Genomic DNA, 13650 nt, shown 5'->3' with positions numbered 1-13650 from the left:
ACCGCTCGGCCACCCCGGCCGGCTTACTAGACAAAGCCAACGGCCTTGCCGCAGTGGTAACACCGGTTCCCGTCAGATTCCCGAAGTTAAGCACTGTCGGGCTGGGCTTGGATGGGTGACCATCTGGTCTACCGAGCGCTGTTGGCAAGTGGAGTGCACTCAGCCCTTGTGAGGCAAAATGAGGGGCTACTTGATTGAGAAGTAGCGGCTCCGGTCTCGGAAACTGACATACGGCCAGGAGAGCGGTGTGCTGACCACGTGCCCCTCCATATCCGCATCCAGTGACGCCTGTGGGCTGAGGATGACACGGCGGCTGGTCGGTACGTTTGGGGCCTTCATGGCCTGTTCGAGAGGAGTTTAGTTTTAGTTTAGTTACTAGACAAAGTTTTGATAAGGAATCCATGTTCTGGAACGTACCGTTTCGATGTAAGACACTCTCCAGTCGCATTAATGTGACTACCTGTCAAGAGTCTGAGTAACACCTTTCGCAGAGCGGACGTGCAAGAAGAGAGTCAGTGAGGTTCTGGAAGGTACCGACAGGAATATAGAGCCGTGCCAACACCAGCGCCGTAGACAACTGCGATGGGTTTCTCGGTTGAGGATGGATGGCGCGAATAGCCCAATCGAAGTGGTCCCACATATTCTCGATTGGGTTAAAATCCGCGGACTCTGGTGGCCAGCGGAGTACAGTAAGCTCATCATGGTGCTATTCGAACCACCCACGTAACATGCGAGCTGTGTGACACTTTGCACGGTCCTGCTGGTATATGCCAACGTGTCGAGGGAAAAAGAACTACATGTAGGGGTGGACGTGGTACCCAAGGATAGATGCCTACTTGTGCTGGTCCGTTGTGCCCTCCAGAATGACTAGGTCGCCCCGGGGATGTGACGAAAACATTCCCTAAAGCGTGAGGCTCCCTTCTCCGGCCTGGATGCTTCCAACGATTGTAGCAGCATGTTTTGTTTCATACAGATCACGCCATACGCGCCGACGGCCAGCGGTGAGTCATCTGACAAGGCTACCCGTCTCCACTCACTGGACGTCCAGTCGCTGTATTGGCGTGCAGATTCCAGCCTACGTTGCCGATGAACGGCGGTCAGCACTGGGGCATCAACCAGGCGCCTGCTGCGGAGGCCCATACGCAGCAACGTTCGCTGAACGGTCGTTGAGCAGAGACTGTTGGTAGGACCCATGTACGTCTGGGCGGTCTGTTGCTCAACACTTGCACGCCTACTCACCCGTACACATCTCCGCAGCCGTCGTTCACCCCTGTCGTTCTTGGCCCGTGCTGCAGCACGGTTGCCTCGGCGCCGGTTCTGACTAGCGCTGTTTCCACTGTCATTACCTCCCGTTCCTGTTCCAGTCGCGTATGGTTCGCGGGAAGAACGACTGCCGGAAAGTCTCCGTGCACGCTCGAATCTCTGTAATTTTACATTCGTGTTCTCCTCGGGAGGTGTAAGTAGGGGGAAGCAATATATTCGATACCTCATCCAGAAACGCACCCTCTCGAAACCCGGACAGCAAGCTGAACCGCGATGCAGAGCGCCTCTCTTGCAGAGTTTGCCACTTGAGTTTGCTAAACATCTCCGTAATGCTATCACGCTTACCAAATAACCCTGCGACGAAACGCGCCGCTCTTCTTTGGATCTTCTCTATCTCCTCTGTCAACCCGACCTGGTACAGATCCCACACTGATGACCAGTACTCAAGTATAGGTCGAACGGGTGTTTTGTAAGCAACCTCCTTTGTTGCTGGACTACATTTTCTAAGGACTCTCCCAAAGAATCTCAACTTGGCACCCGCCTTACCAACAATTAATTTTATATGATCATTCCACTTCAAATCGTTCCGTACGCATACTCCCAGATATTTTACAGGGGTAACTGCTACCAGAGTTTGTCCCGCTATCATATAATCATAAAATAAAGGATCTTTCTTTCTATGTATTCGCAATACATTATATTTGTCTATGTTAAGGGTCAGTTGCCACTCCCTGCACCAAGTGCCTATCCGGTGCAGATCTTCCTGCATTTCGCTGCAATTTTCTAATGCTGAAACTTCTCTGTATACTACAGCATCATCTGCGAAAAGCCGCATGGAACTTCCGACACTATCTACTAGGTCATTTATATATATTGTGAAAAACAATGGCCGGCCGCGGTGGTCTAGCGGTTCTAGGCGCGCAGTCCGGAACCGCGCGACTGCTACGGTCGCAGGTTCGAATCCTACCTCGGGCATGGATGTGTGTGATGTCCTTAGGTTGGTTAGGTTTCAGTAGTTCTAAGTTCTAGGGGACTGATGACCACAGTAGTTAAGTCCCATAGTGCTCAGAACCATTTGAAAAACGATGGTCCCATAACACTTCCCTGTGGCACGCCAGAGGTTACTTTAACGTCTGTAGACGTCTCTCCATTGAGAACAACATACTGTGTTCTGTTTGCTAAAAACTCTTCAATCCAGCCACACAGCTGGTCTGATATTCCGTAGGCTCTTACTTTGTTTATCAGGTGACAGTGCGGAACTGTATCGAACGCCTTCCGAAAGTGAAGGAAAATGGCATCTACCTGGGAGCCTGTATCTAATATTTTCTGGGTCTCATGAACAAATAAAGCGAGTTGGGTCTCACAAGATCGCTGTTTCCGGAATCCATGTTCATTCCTGCAGAGTAGATTCTGGGTGTCCCCACGCACCGTATACTTTATCCACTGCAGCACGTGAACAGTAGACAAACTTAGCCATTTCGAAAATACTTCCGACTCTGATCCGATACCCAATAATCACGCCCTTTTCGACGTGAGATAAACCGCTCTATTTCCGCATTAGGACAACGACGACACTTAATAATTTTTTCATAATGCGGGGCCACAGTCATAATATATTTCTTTAAAGTCAGTACCGCCATTAGACTGTTGCTTATTTACAGTGTTACATTTACACTTACACAATCATGATTTCGGCTTCAAAGTGCCATTATCAAATGTTTTAAGTGTTATACCGTGCCTAAGATGACATACTGTCGTATTTAAAATACACTATTAGACACATTGTCTAAGGGTCGACATTACTGGCAAACTGCCTATTGGCTTCTGTCTCGGGTTCTTCGGCTATGATGTCGCAATGACTGGGCGATCCAACAACACCAGGATCAACGAGCATAAGCGACATTGTAGATTGGGGCAGGTGGAGAAATCGGCCGTGGCAGAGCACGCACTCAGTGAGAGCGACCACGTAATAAAATTCGCCGACACGGAAGTTCTAGCTGTAGAGAAGCACTATCACACGTGCTTGTTCAGAGAAGCTGTAGAAATACAAAAACACGCGAACAGTTTGAACAAGAAAGAGGGAAGTCTTAAGGTCAACGGATCATGGCTTCCCGTACTGCAGCGAACGACCGTCGCAGGTAGCAAGAGGAGAACCGCACCGGAAATGACCGCGGAGAAGCCCTCGGACGTTGGCGCGCCAGGTACATATACGAGGTGTGGCTAGAAAAAAACCGGACTAGTACTGGTGAAACAATAAAACGAATGCAATAAGGCTGAAAGTCGCGTGGCCTGTCACGTGACTCTCGCTCCGCCTACTACTCGAGTTTCATCTGCCTCCTGCACTCAGTCTGCCCATGGCGTCTGTTTTACGTAGTTGACGTTTTGTCTGTGCGTCGGAAAATGTTGAGTGTACAGAAAGAACAGCGTGTTAACATCAAATTTTGTTTCAAACTAGGAAAATCTGCAAGTGAAACTTTTGTAATGTTACAACAAGTGTACGGCGATGATTGTTTATCGCGAACACAAGTGTTTGAGTGGTGTAAACGATTTAAAGATGGCCGCGAAGACACCAGTGATGACACTCGCACTGGCAGACCATTGTCAGCAAAAACTGATGCAAACATTGAAAAATCGGTAAACTTGTTCGACAAGATCGCCGTTTAACAACCAGAGCAGCTTCTGAGTTAACAGGAGTTGACAAGGAATGTGTTAGGCAGAGTCTTCATGAAAGTTTCAACATGAACAAAGTGTGTTCAAAAATGGTTCCAAAGTGTCTCACAATTAAACAGAAGGAACGCCGAAGAATGATTTGTTCTGACATCCTGGAAAACATTGAAAGTGATCCCACCTTCTTACAAAATGTTATTACTTGCGATGAATCGTGGTATTTTACTTACGATCCCGAAACTAAACGCCAATCGATGCATTGGAAAACTCCTGGTTCTCCACGACAAAAAAAGCACGAATGTCAAAATCGAAATTCAAGGCAATGATGATTGTTTTTTATGACATCAAAGGGATTGTGCACATTGATTGAGTACCAGAGGGACAAACAGTGAATCAGCATTACTACATTAGAGTCCTGGCTACCCTACGTGAGCGAGTACGGAGAAAACGGAACGATTTGTGGAGAAAAAAGTCATGGATCCTTCACCAAGACAATGCCCCAGCTCACAGTGCGTTGTCAGTGAAGACGTTTTTGGCAAAACACAACATTCTCATCTTAGATCATCCACCCTACTCACCTGATTTGGCCCCCTGTGACTTTTTTCTTTTCCCTAAAGTCAAGTCAGCTTTGAAAGGAACTAGATTTGAGACTGTTGAAGCAGTAAAAGAAAAAGCGACGGAAGAGATGTATGGACTTACCGAAAATGATCTGCAGCATTGCTACGAACAGTGGAAAATTCGTATGGAGCGGTGTAGAGACCGAGGAGGAGAGTACATTGAAGGAGATAACATGAAATTGTAAATAATTGTAAATAAATGTTTTTTCCAGCATCAGTCCGGTTTTTTTCCAGCCGCACCTCGTAGTCTGCGCCCGCGAGCTCGGCTCCAGTTCACCACCGGCAATGGAGGGTGAAGCTTTGACAATGCCAGCCACTCGTGCTGGCGAAAAGTCAGAAAAATCATTAGATGAACGTCGGCCGAAGAACCCGAGACAGAAGCCAATAGGCAGTTTGTCAACAAGTGGCCACGAAAGCCTTAACAATTTTGTATTACTGGCAAAGCCTACTGCTTTGTTTCATCATTGAGTATACCACCTGGAGTCAAGATCATCACTGAGTATACCACCTGGAGTCAAGATCATCACTGAGTATACCATCTTGAGTCAAGATGGTATACTCAGTGATGAAACAAAGCAGTAGGCTTTGCAATAAATATCGACCCTTAGACAATGTGTCTAATAGTGTATTTTAAATACGACAGTATGTCATCTTAGGCACTGTATAACACTTAAAACACTTGATAATGGCACTTTGAAGCCGAAATCATGATTGTGTAAGTGTAAATGTAACACTGTAAATAAACAACAGTCTAATGGCGGTGCTGACTTTAAAGAAACGACTGCACTTTTTTCCGCGTCACCCTGACGCGCTTTATACACCCTCTGCTGCTAGTGCTGCCACCTGGTGTCTGTGAGTGGCGTTGCAGGTCACATTAATGCGACTGGACTTTGTATAACCGTGAAGAACGGATCAATTTCAAATCTTCCACTTCACCATACGCACAGAGCGGAGACAATGAGCTAGGACACGTGTGAGCTACACGAGTCCACGGCATGGCCAAAGTTTCGAGAACTGCTCATAGTATGATGCAGTAGCTGGGCAGAGATGAACAGATCTGCACAGGATACACTAGCGTGCAGAGCTGCATCAAACCGGTCGTCGACTGACGATCAGATATTTTATCCTTAATTCTAATAAACTTGATGGCCATCAGTCAGCGAAGGGTTCTTCCATTTAAAGACGTGGCGTGTGAACCGCCCGAATGTTGTGACTAGATGCAGCGTAACGCTAGGTTGTAGACACGGTATCGGAGCAGTCTGCAATAGACAGGTGTGCAGCAGACACGGCAGAACGTCGCGAATTAAACCGCTTCTGAACGTGGGATGATAATCGGTGAAAGACGCGTGGCTCGTAGGATATCTCAGATTACACGATAATTCGGGTTTCACGGGTCAGCAGTGTCTAGGGTGGATTTTCACTGTCGCAGAGATAACAGGTCGTAGGAATAAAATAGAGCAAAGGAACATTCTCTGAGAAAGTTCTCAGTTGGGTATGGATAAAAAATTCGATGCATGTTCTCCGACAGGGAGCTCCTTCTAACTACCTCCCCTTCTTCTTGAGAAGATTCTCTGTGTGTGTCGTCTGCAGTGTCCGGCACAGAACACACGCGTAATCTCGCATTTCACTCAGCTCGTTCAAACAGGCAAACTATTCAGTGTACAGGTATAGAACTGGCGTCGGTGTGTTCTGGAAGCGTTGCACTACGTTTAGATTTTACTTTTACATGCGGCAGCAAATTATGAAGACGATTACGGACAGTTTACGAAAACGCATTTTCTTGCGATGTTACCGAGTGTTCGATATGGGGGAAACTTTTTGTCGTCGAAATTAGGGGAACACATTATGTGAACGAAATCTTAAGAATACATCACATTCTCATGTAGTCCAAACCGGAAATGTGTCAGAGTTTTCTAACTCGAGGTAATGTTGGTTAAATATGACGTATAATGGTCCGCTCTCGCTTAAGTACTTCAGCAGTCGTCCATCGGTTTCGTTATGAGAAACAGATTGCTAGGTTGGTAAGAAACCATCTATTAATTTTTCTGACCCGCCTACTTATTTCTGATATAACAAAATATACGATTTACTCTATGAGGAAACATGATGATAAACATCTGAAAACGTCAGTGACAAAGATGCCTGGTCCTTCACCAGTCTGAAAACCTTGATCTGGTAAGCAACCCAAAAATGTTTTCATTTTCACTTCGTTTGGAAGGTCGCTCCCTCTTCTTTCATGATTTCGGGAAGGAAGTTCGCCAGCCAAATAATGTTTTCATTGTTAAATCTACATTTTCTCTTTTCGGTCTGCGTATAACTGCCCCCCCCCCCCCCCCGTTCCCCTCCTTCAGAGCACTATCAATTCTGTCATTTTTACTAAAAAAAATCGTAAAACTTAATAGAACTTATTCAAATCGAAGTACGCTACAGAGCTCGCTTCAAAACAAGGAGAATGTTCTCCGCTCGTGAGAAATTTCTCTAGTTCTATTCATACAAAATTGGAAGACGTTCGAGTTGACCATCTTCCCCCATCCTGTTACTCAAGCAGAGTATATTCTCGGGTGACGTACAGGTATGTTCTCCGACTCGCTTTATTCATCCGAACCTTAGAGTCTTCTCCAAATTTCCGAGAGTAAAGTACGCTCTCCATTTCGCTCGTACGATCCATCGTTTCCACACACGTAAACGTCGGGAGGAGGAGCCGTACTGAGCGTTAGACGTTCTGCTGTGCCATATATGCGCCATTCCTAACGCCTTATGGATTGAGAGGAGACAAAGACAGCACAGAGGCTTTAGAAGATTGACATCCCATCCACAACCTTTGCCCTGACTTTTGGCCAATCAGTATAATATATTTTTTGATTGTTATAATTATCATTGTTCTACTTTTATAATCTCTATTTTTTTTCTTTAACACTAATACTGTGTAACATGTTATATGTCCTTAATGTTCTGTAGAAACTGAAATTTGTTGAATCTGAGTATGCCTGGTTAGGTGTAAGAGAGGGCTTGAAGGCCCTAATCTTGCCAGGTAAAATAAATGCATAAATAAATAAATAAAATATAATATATTCTAGCATACTTAAGAATAAAATTATTACACTTTAGAACATTAGCAATTGTTTTTAATAAACTTTTCAGATGTACAGCACTTACGTGTGTCGTGATTACATAATGATAGTAGCCAACTTGGTACTTACATCTGCAACACAGTTCTTACGATAACAGTCAAATTGGTACTTGTATCACCAACACAGTTCTTACGAAATTTGGCAGATGTTGCGACAATGGACCTTCCACAGATACAATGTTTACATCAACAACACAGTGAGAGAAACCAGTAGATTGCACTCCACTACGGTTCTTGTTTATGGTTATAGCGAGAAGGGTGCGTATAACAGTTCACTTTCTCCTGCGAGAGTATCTTCAGTAGGAAGTGCAGGCCACACATTTGAGCGAGTAAAAGGTGATATTATATCCGAGTAAGCCGACGCTTGTAAACGGAATTCTGAAGACGGTGTCGGTACTACAGATGATACACTGATCTTGCGTAGATTGAAGCAGCGATTGCTCCTTCTCTGTCATACAAAACTGCACATCAGACACTTTCTGCGTCCTCGTTAAAGCTCAGCATTTCGACATGAACGACGTCGACTCCCTGAAGTGCCCAGTGTAAAACTGTCCAGTTACCTTTGCTGTGGAACTGATTGGAGTAATCAAGTGTTCGAACTGTGCCATTGGTTGGCACATCACTGAGTTGTCAATTTACGCTTCTCTGTAAACTTCTCCAACTTCCCTGAGATAAACTAAATGAGACGTTGGTTCTCTCACAACGAGGGCGCCCCTCAATTTCTCAATGTACCCTCATGGGAACACCACATGAAATACGTCGAGCATTAGGGAACGTGTACCTCAAGACAAATCAACAACTATTGCTCCATTCTACATACATCTCATGCAATTAACATAAAAGCCAAATTAGAAAAGTTTGGGGTTATACGCAGGTGTATAGCAAGGGATGATACTGAAAAGTAGATTAGATGTGGAGTTAGATTTACCTTCGGTACAGTTTAGTCAAGTATTTTGCCGAAAGTAGTTGTATCACCTTTTGCTCCACATAACAGTAGCGCGGTTGCAAGAAGTACGTCAGCACTTAAGTTGTATATGGAATGAAAGATTATTTGGTGGGCGAGCACTGTCAAAATCATGTAACAACTTTCTGTTGTAAAATCTGTCTGGGGGAAGTGGCGCCACTAGAACTGAGCTATGTCTGGATGGGAGTAATTTTGTATGTTTGGAACAGTGACGCAGGCCTACATCACGCGGAGCTCCCTGTTCATTAGAGCTTCCTTTGAACGGTATGTTGCCATTTCGTAGTTACACATTCGCAAGGTAGTTGCAAGAATGTCGAGAAAATGGGCACTGTCAGGAAAGTCGATCCTCGTTCACCGCTCAATAGGTTCAGACTGTAATTTCCGATAGGTGTCCAGTTAACCTTGTTGATCTACGAGATGCGTTCAAGTTGAAGAAATATGCATTTTTTCCCCCGGACGACTGAGTGCAGATGGAAAGACGCACTTTAGCTTCAAACATGCGAGCATTATTTGTTTATGGGTGCACGAGATGGCAAATTTATCCAGTGGGTTAGGGTTTAAGCGGCAGCCACTGGACTGCGCTATGTTCTCCATATTAAAAATAGCGCTGTTCAGTGTACAAGACAAACGTGTAATTATTCACGTCATTCATTTTCCAGTAGTGAGCCTCACTGGTATTCATTGTCTCCGAGCAGTGACATGGTGATGGATGTGTAAGATGTCCATGTATAGATGGGACAGTGCAAAGAAGGCTGAATTCCACGTGATAACGAAATAATGAAACAAAATGAGCCGCCAAAATGGTTGTGTGAGTGAGCTGCCACGGAACTGAGGAACAGGCTAAAAGTTTCTGGTGCAAGTAGTACGTCAGAACAAAAAAAATAGCATACGTTCGAACTTGAAAGCACTCCGTAGTATGAAGCACTATTGAGGGGGGGGGGGGGGGGACACTGTCTCACTACGATCTGCAGAGCGGGCGGCCACCCGTCGGCATAGCACGGTGCGTGTGTGGCTGGAAGTTTCTTCAGTCTGTGGCTGGGACGGCTGTCGACGACTGGCCGCTGTGGGGCAGAGGATCGCCCCAGGCGAGGCGGAGGCCACCGGCCCGCGGCCCGCGCGCAGCGGCTGTCGCAGCTCACAGCTTGGTGACGGCCTCTGCGACCACCGCCAGCGCCGCCACGGCGTCCCTCCCGGTGGGCACGATGTACTGCGCGGGCAGCACGAAGCCGTGCCGGCCGCGGTCCCTCAGCTCCACCGTGTACGCGTACTTGATGCCCTGCGAGCCCTTCGCCCAGTCGTCAGAGCCGCCTGCCGACACAAGATAGGAATTTATAAGGAGTCGCCCCAAAACTGATGGATGCATCGCTACTACGCACTGAATACTCTGCAGTATTACCTCCTTTTCTATCTACGGGGTTATCCTAAATGATGGACCCATTTTCAAAACTTCGTATTTATTCAAGTTTAAATCCAAAATGAACAAGCTTTATATCAATGAAAAGAGGAAGTTTCAAAGTTTTTTTCATAACGTTTGATATCAATTTAATAATTTGTAATACACAATACACACATTAAAAAAGTTTTCATCACCTCTTTTCCGAGAGTTCCTGAACCTGTACAAAAAATTTAAATAGAAATTAACATGAACATCATTTCCGCCCTTTTTATTGCTCATCAAAACCACATTTTGCATGTTTTACCACCATTCAACGAGACCTTCAGAGGTGGTGGTCCAGATTGCTGTACACACCGGTACCTCTAATACCCAGTAGCGCTTCCTGTTGCATTGACGCACGTCTCTATTCGTCGTGGCGTAATATCCCCAAGTTCATCAGGGCACTATTGGTCCAGATTGTCCCACTCCTCAACGGCGATTCGGCGTAGATCCCTCAGAGTGGCTGGTGGGTCATGTCGCCCATAAACAGCCCTTTTCAATCTATCCCAGGCATGTTCTATAGGGTTTATTTCTGGAGGACATGCTGGCCCCTCTAGTCCAGCGTCAGCAGCTCGTGGTCTCGCGATCGCGTTCTCGCTTCCCGAGTAAGGGGTTCCGGGGGGGTCAGGGATTTTTACCTGCCTCGAGATGACTGGGTGTTTGTCTTGTCCTCATCATTTCCTCATCATTCATGAAAGTGGCGAGACTGGAATGAGCAAAGGTTGGGAATTTCTACGGGAGCTGATAACCGCGCAGTTGAGCGCCCCACAAACCAAACATCATCAACATCTAGTCGAGTGATGTCGTTATCCTGAAGGAAGTCATTCACAAGATGTGCACGATGGGGGAGCGAATTGTCGTTCGTGAAGACGAATGCCACGCACATATGCTGCCGATATGGTTGCACTATCGGTCGGAGGATGACATTCACGTATCGTACAGCCGTTACAGCACCTTCCATGACCATCAGCGGCGTACGTCGGCTCCACATAACGCCACCCCAAAACATAAGGCAACCTCCAACTTGCTGCAGTCGCTGGACAGTGTGTCTAAGGCGTTTTGCCTGAATGGGTTGCCTCCAAACACGTCTCCGACGGTTCTCTGGTTGAAGCCATATGCGACACTCGTCGGCGAAGAGAACGTGATGCCAATTCTGAGCGGTCCATTTGGCATGTTGTTGGGCCCATCTGTACCGCGCCGCATGGTGTCGTGGTTGCAAAGATGCACCTCGACATGGTCGTCGGGATTGAAGTTGCGCATCATGCAGCCTATTGCGCACAGTATGAGTCGTAGCACGACGTACTGTGGCTGCACGAAAAGCATTATTCAATATGCTGGCGTTGCTGTCAGGGTTCCTCCAAGCCATAATCCGTAGGTAGCGGTCATCCACTGCAGTAGTAGCCCTTGGGCGGCCTGAGCGAGGCATGTTATCGACATTTCCTGTCTCTCTGGATCTCCTCCACGTCCGAACAACATCTCTTCGCTTCACTCCGAGACGCCTGGACACTTCCCTTGTTGAGAGCCCTTCCTGGCACAAAGTAACAATGCGGACGCGATCTAACGGCGGTACTGACCGTCTAGGCATGGTTGAACTACAGACAACACGAGCCGTGTACCTCCTTCCTGGTGGAATGACTAGAACTGATCGGCTGTCGGACTCTCTCCGTCTAATACGCGCATGGTTGTTTACATTTTTGCGTGGGTCTAGTGACATCTCTGAACAGTCAGAGGGGCTGTCTCTGTGACATAATGTCAACAGTCAACGTCTATGTTCAAGAGTTCTGGAAACCGGCGTGATGCGAAACTTATTTGATGTGTGTAATTTGTAACTGAAACGCTTCTCTTTGTCATTGGGCTTGAGGGCCTGCACAAGTTGTAATCGGTAGGGCTTGTACAGCAAACGTCGTCTCAGAAGTTTCCATACAGTTGGTTGGGGTATTCCAAGTTCTCGATTGGCTCTGGGACTGTGCACAAAACTTTTGTGAATTCGTCGGACATCATCCTCTGACTCATGCGGTCGGTCTGTGCTTTTTCCTTTCCACACACTCCCGGCCAGTTTAAATTGCTTAAACCAGCGGCTAGTGCCTTTCCGAGTTGGTGGTTGAATACCGAATTTGGAAAGAAATGCCCGGTGCCCTGCAATGTACGACTTACTTTTCGCGAACTCAAGAACGCAGAAAACCTTGTGCTCCACAGTCGTCATCTCACCCACAACTGACAGTGAAACTGAATGACGGCCCTTATTGCCGCGCGAACTCTACCGGCCGTTTCTGAAACCATTATCGACCGCCCGCCACCGCCCGCCAAAAACTTCCTCTTTTCATTTGTATAAAGCTTGTTCATTTTGGATTTGGATTTGAATGCATACGAATTTCTGAAAATGGGTCCATCATTTAGAATAACCCTGTATTTTCATTTACAGAGAAACTTTCGCGCACACGGACAGTCCCGCAAGACTAGCAAACTGCGAAGTTAAAGGACATAGCTCTAGCAAGTCTATATCAATATCTTTTCCATTATTTTGTTATATTCGTGATATTTAGTGGTACCAAATAAGTATCCTCAAATAATACACCTATCTGAACGTATGTTTCATTATATTGTTATTCATTATCTGATCAAAAGTATCAGATCAGCGTACCTACTTTTTTTTTTTTTTTTTTTGAGTCATCAGTCTTCTGACTGATTTGATGCGGCCCGCCACGAATTCCTCTCCTGTACAACCTCTTCATCTCAGAGTAGCACTTGCAACCTACGCTCGGAATTATTTGCTGCATGCATTAAAATCTCTGACTTCCTCTGCAGTTTCTGTTCTTTACAGCTCCCTCTACTACCATGGCAATCAGTCGCTGATATCTTAACAGATGTCCTATCATCCTGTCCCTTTTCCTTATCAGTGTTTTCCACATATTCCTTTCCTCTCTGATCCTGCACAGAACATACTCATTCCTTATCAGTCCACCTAATTTTCATCATTCGTCTGTAGCACTACATCTCAAATGCTTCATTTCTCTTCTGTTCCGACTTTACCATAGTCCATGTTTCACCATCATACAATTCTGTGCTCCAGACGTACATTCTCAGAAATTTCTTCCTCAAATTAAGGGCTATGTTTCACACTAGTAGACTTCTCTTGGCCAGGAAGGCCCTTTTTTCAGTGCTGGTCTGCTTTTGATGTCCTCCTTGCTATGTCCGTCATTGGTTATTTTAGTGCCTAGGTAGCAGAATTCTTTAACTTCATCTACTTCGTGACCATCAATCCTGATGTTAACTTTCTCGCTGTTCTCATTTCTGCTTCTTCTCATTACTACTAGTGGACATTAATATGAGGTGTGACGCCTTGATCTCTTTTGGGGACAGTTTCAGTGAGGTATCTGAATCTCTGTGGAGGAAACGCAGGCCTTTCTTCCTCATAAGCCGAAATCAAAGAAGGTAGTCATGTTAGAATGGCTCTGAGCACTATGGGACTCAACTGCTGAGGTCATTAGTCCCCTAGAACTTAGAACTAGTTAAACCTAACTAACCTAAGGACATCACAAACATCCATGCCCGGTAGTCATGTTAGACACTGGGG

General features: G+C 46.0%; 1 protein-coding gene across 1 annotated transcript in view; it reads right to left on the bottom strand.

Annotated features, from left to right (window-relative positions):
* Nucleotides 1-7664: 7664 nt before the first annotated feature.
* LOC124595433 (carboxypeptidase B-like) overlaps nt 7665-13650 on the bottom strand; it is a 54044-nt gene continuing 48058 nt past the window's right edge. Inside the window, exon 6 of the mRNA XM_047134174.1 lies at nt 7665-9949. Within this exon, the coding sequence (XP_046990130.1) occupies nt 9777-9949 (173 nt within the window). The 3' untranslated portion in view covers nt 7665-9776. The remainder of the gene's footprint in view (nt 9950-13650) is intronic.

Source organism: Schistocerca americana, chromosome 2, assembly GCF_021461395.2.
Source record: "Schistocerca americana isolate TAMUIC-IGC-003095 chromosome 2, iqSchAmer2.1, whole genome shotgun sequence".
In the NCBI taxonomy this organism is placed as follows: Eukaryota; Metazoa; Arthropoda; class Insecta; order Orthoptera; family Acrididae; genus Schistocerca; species Schistocerca americana.
This window is presented reverse-complemented; position numbering and strand designations above follow the sequence as displayed.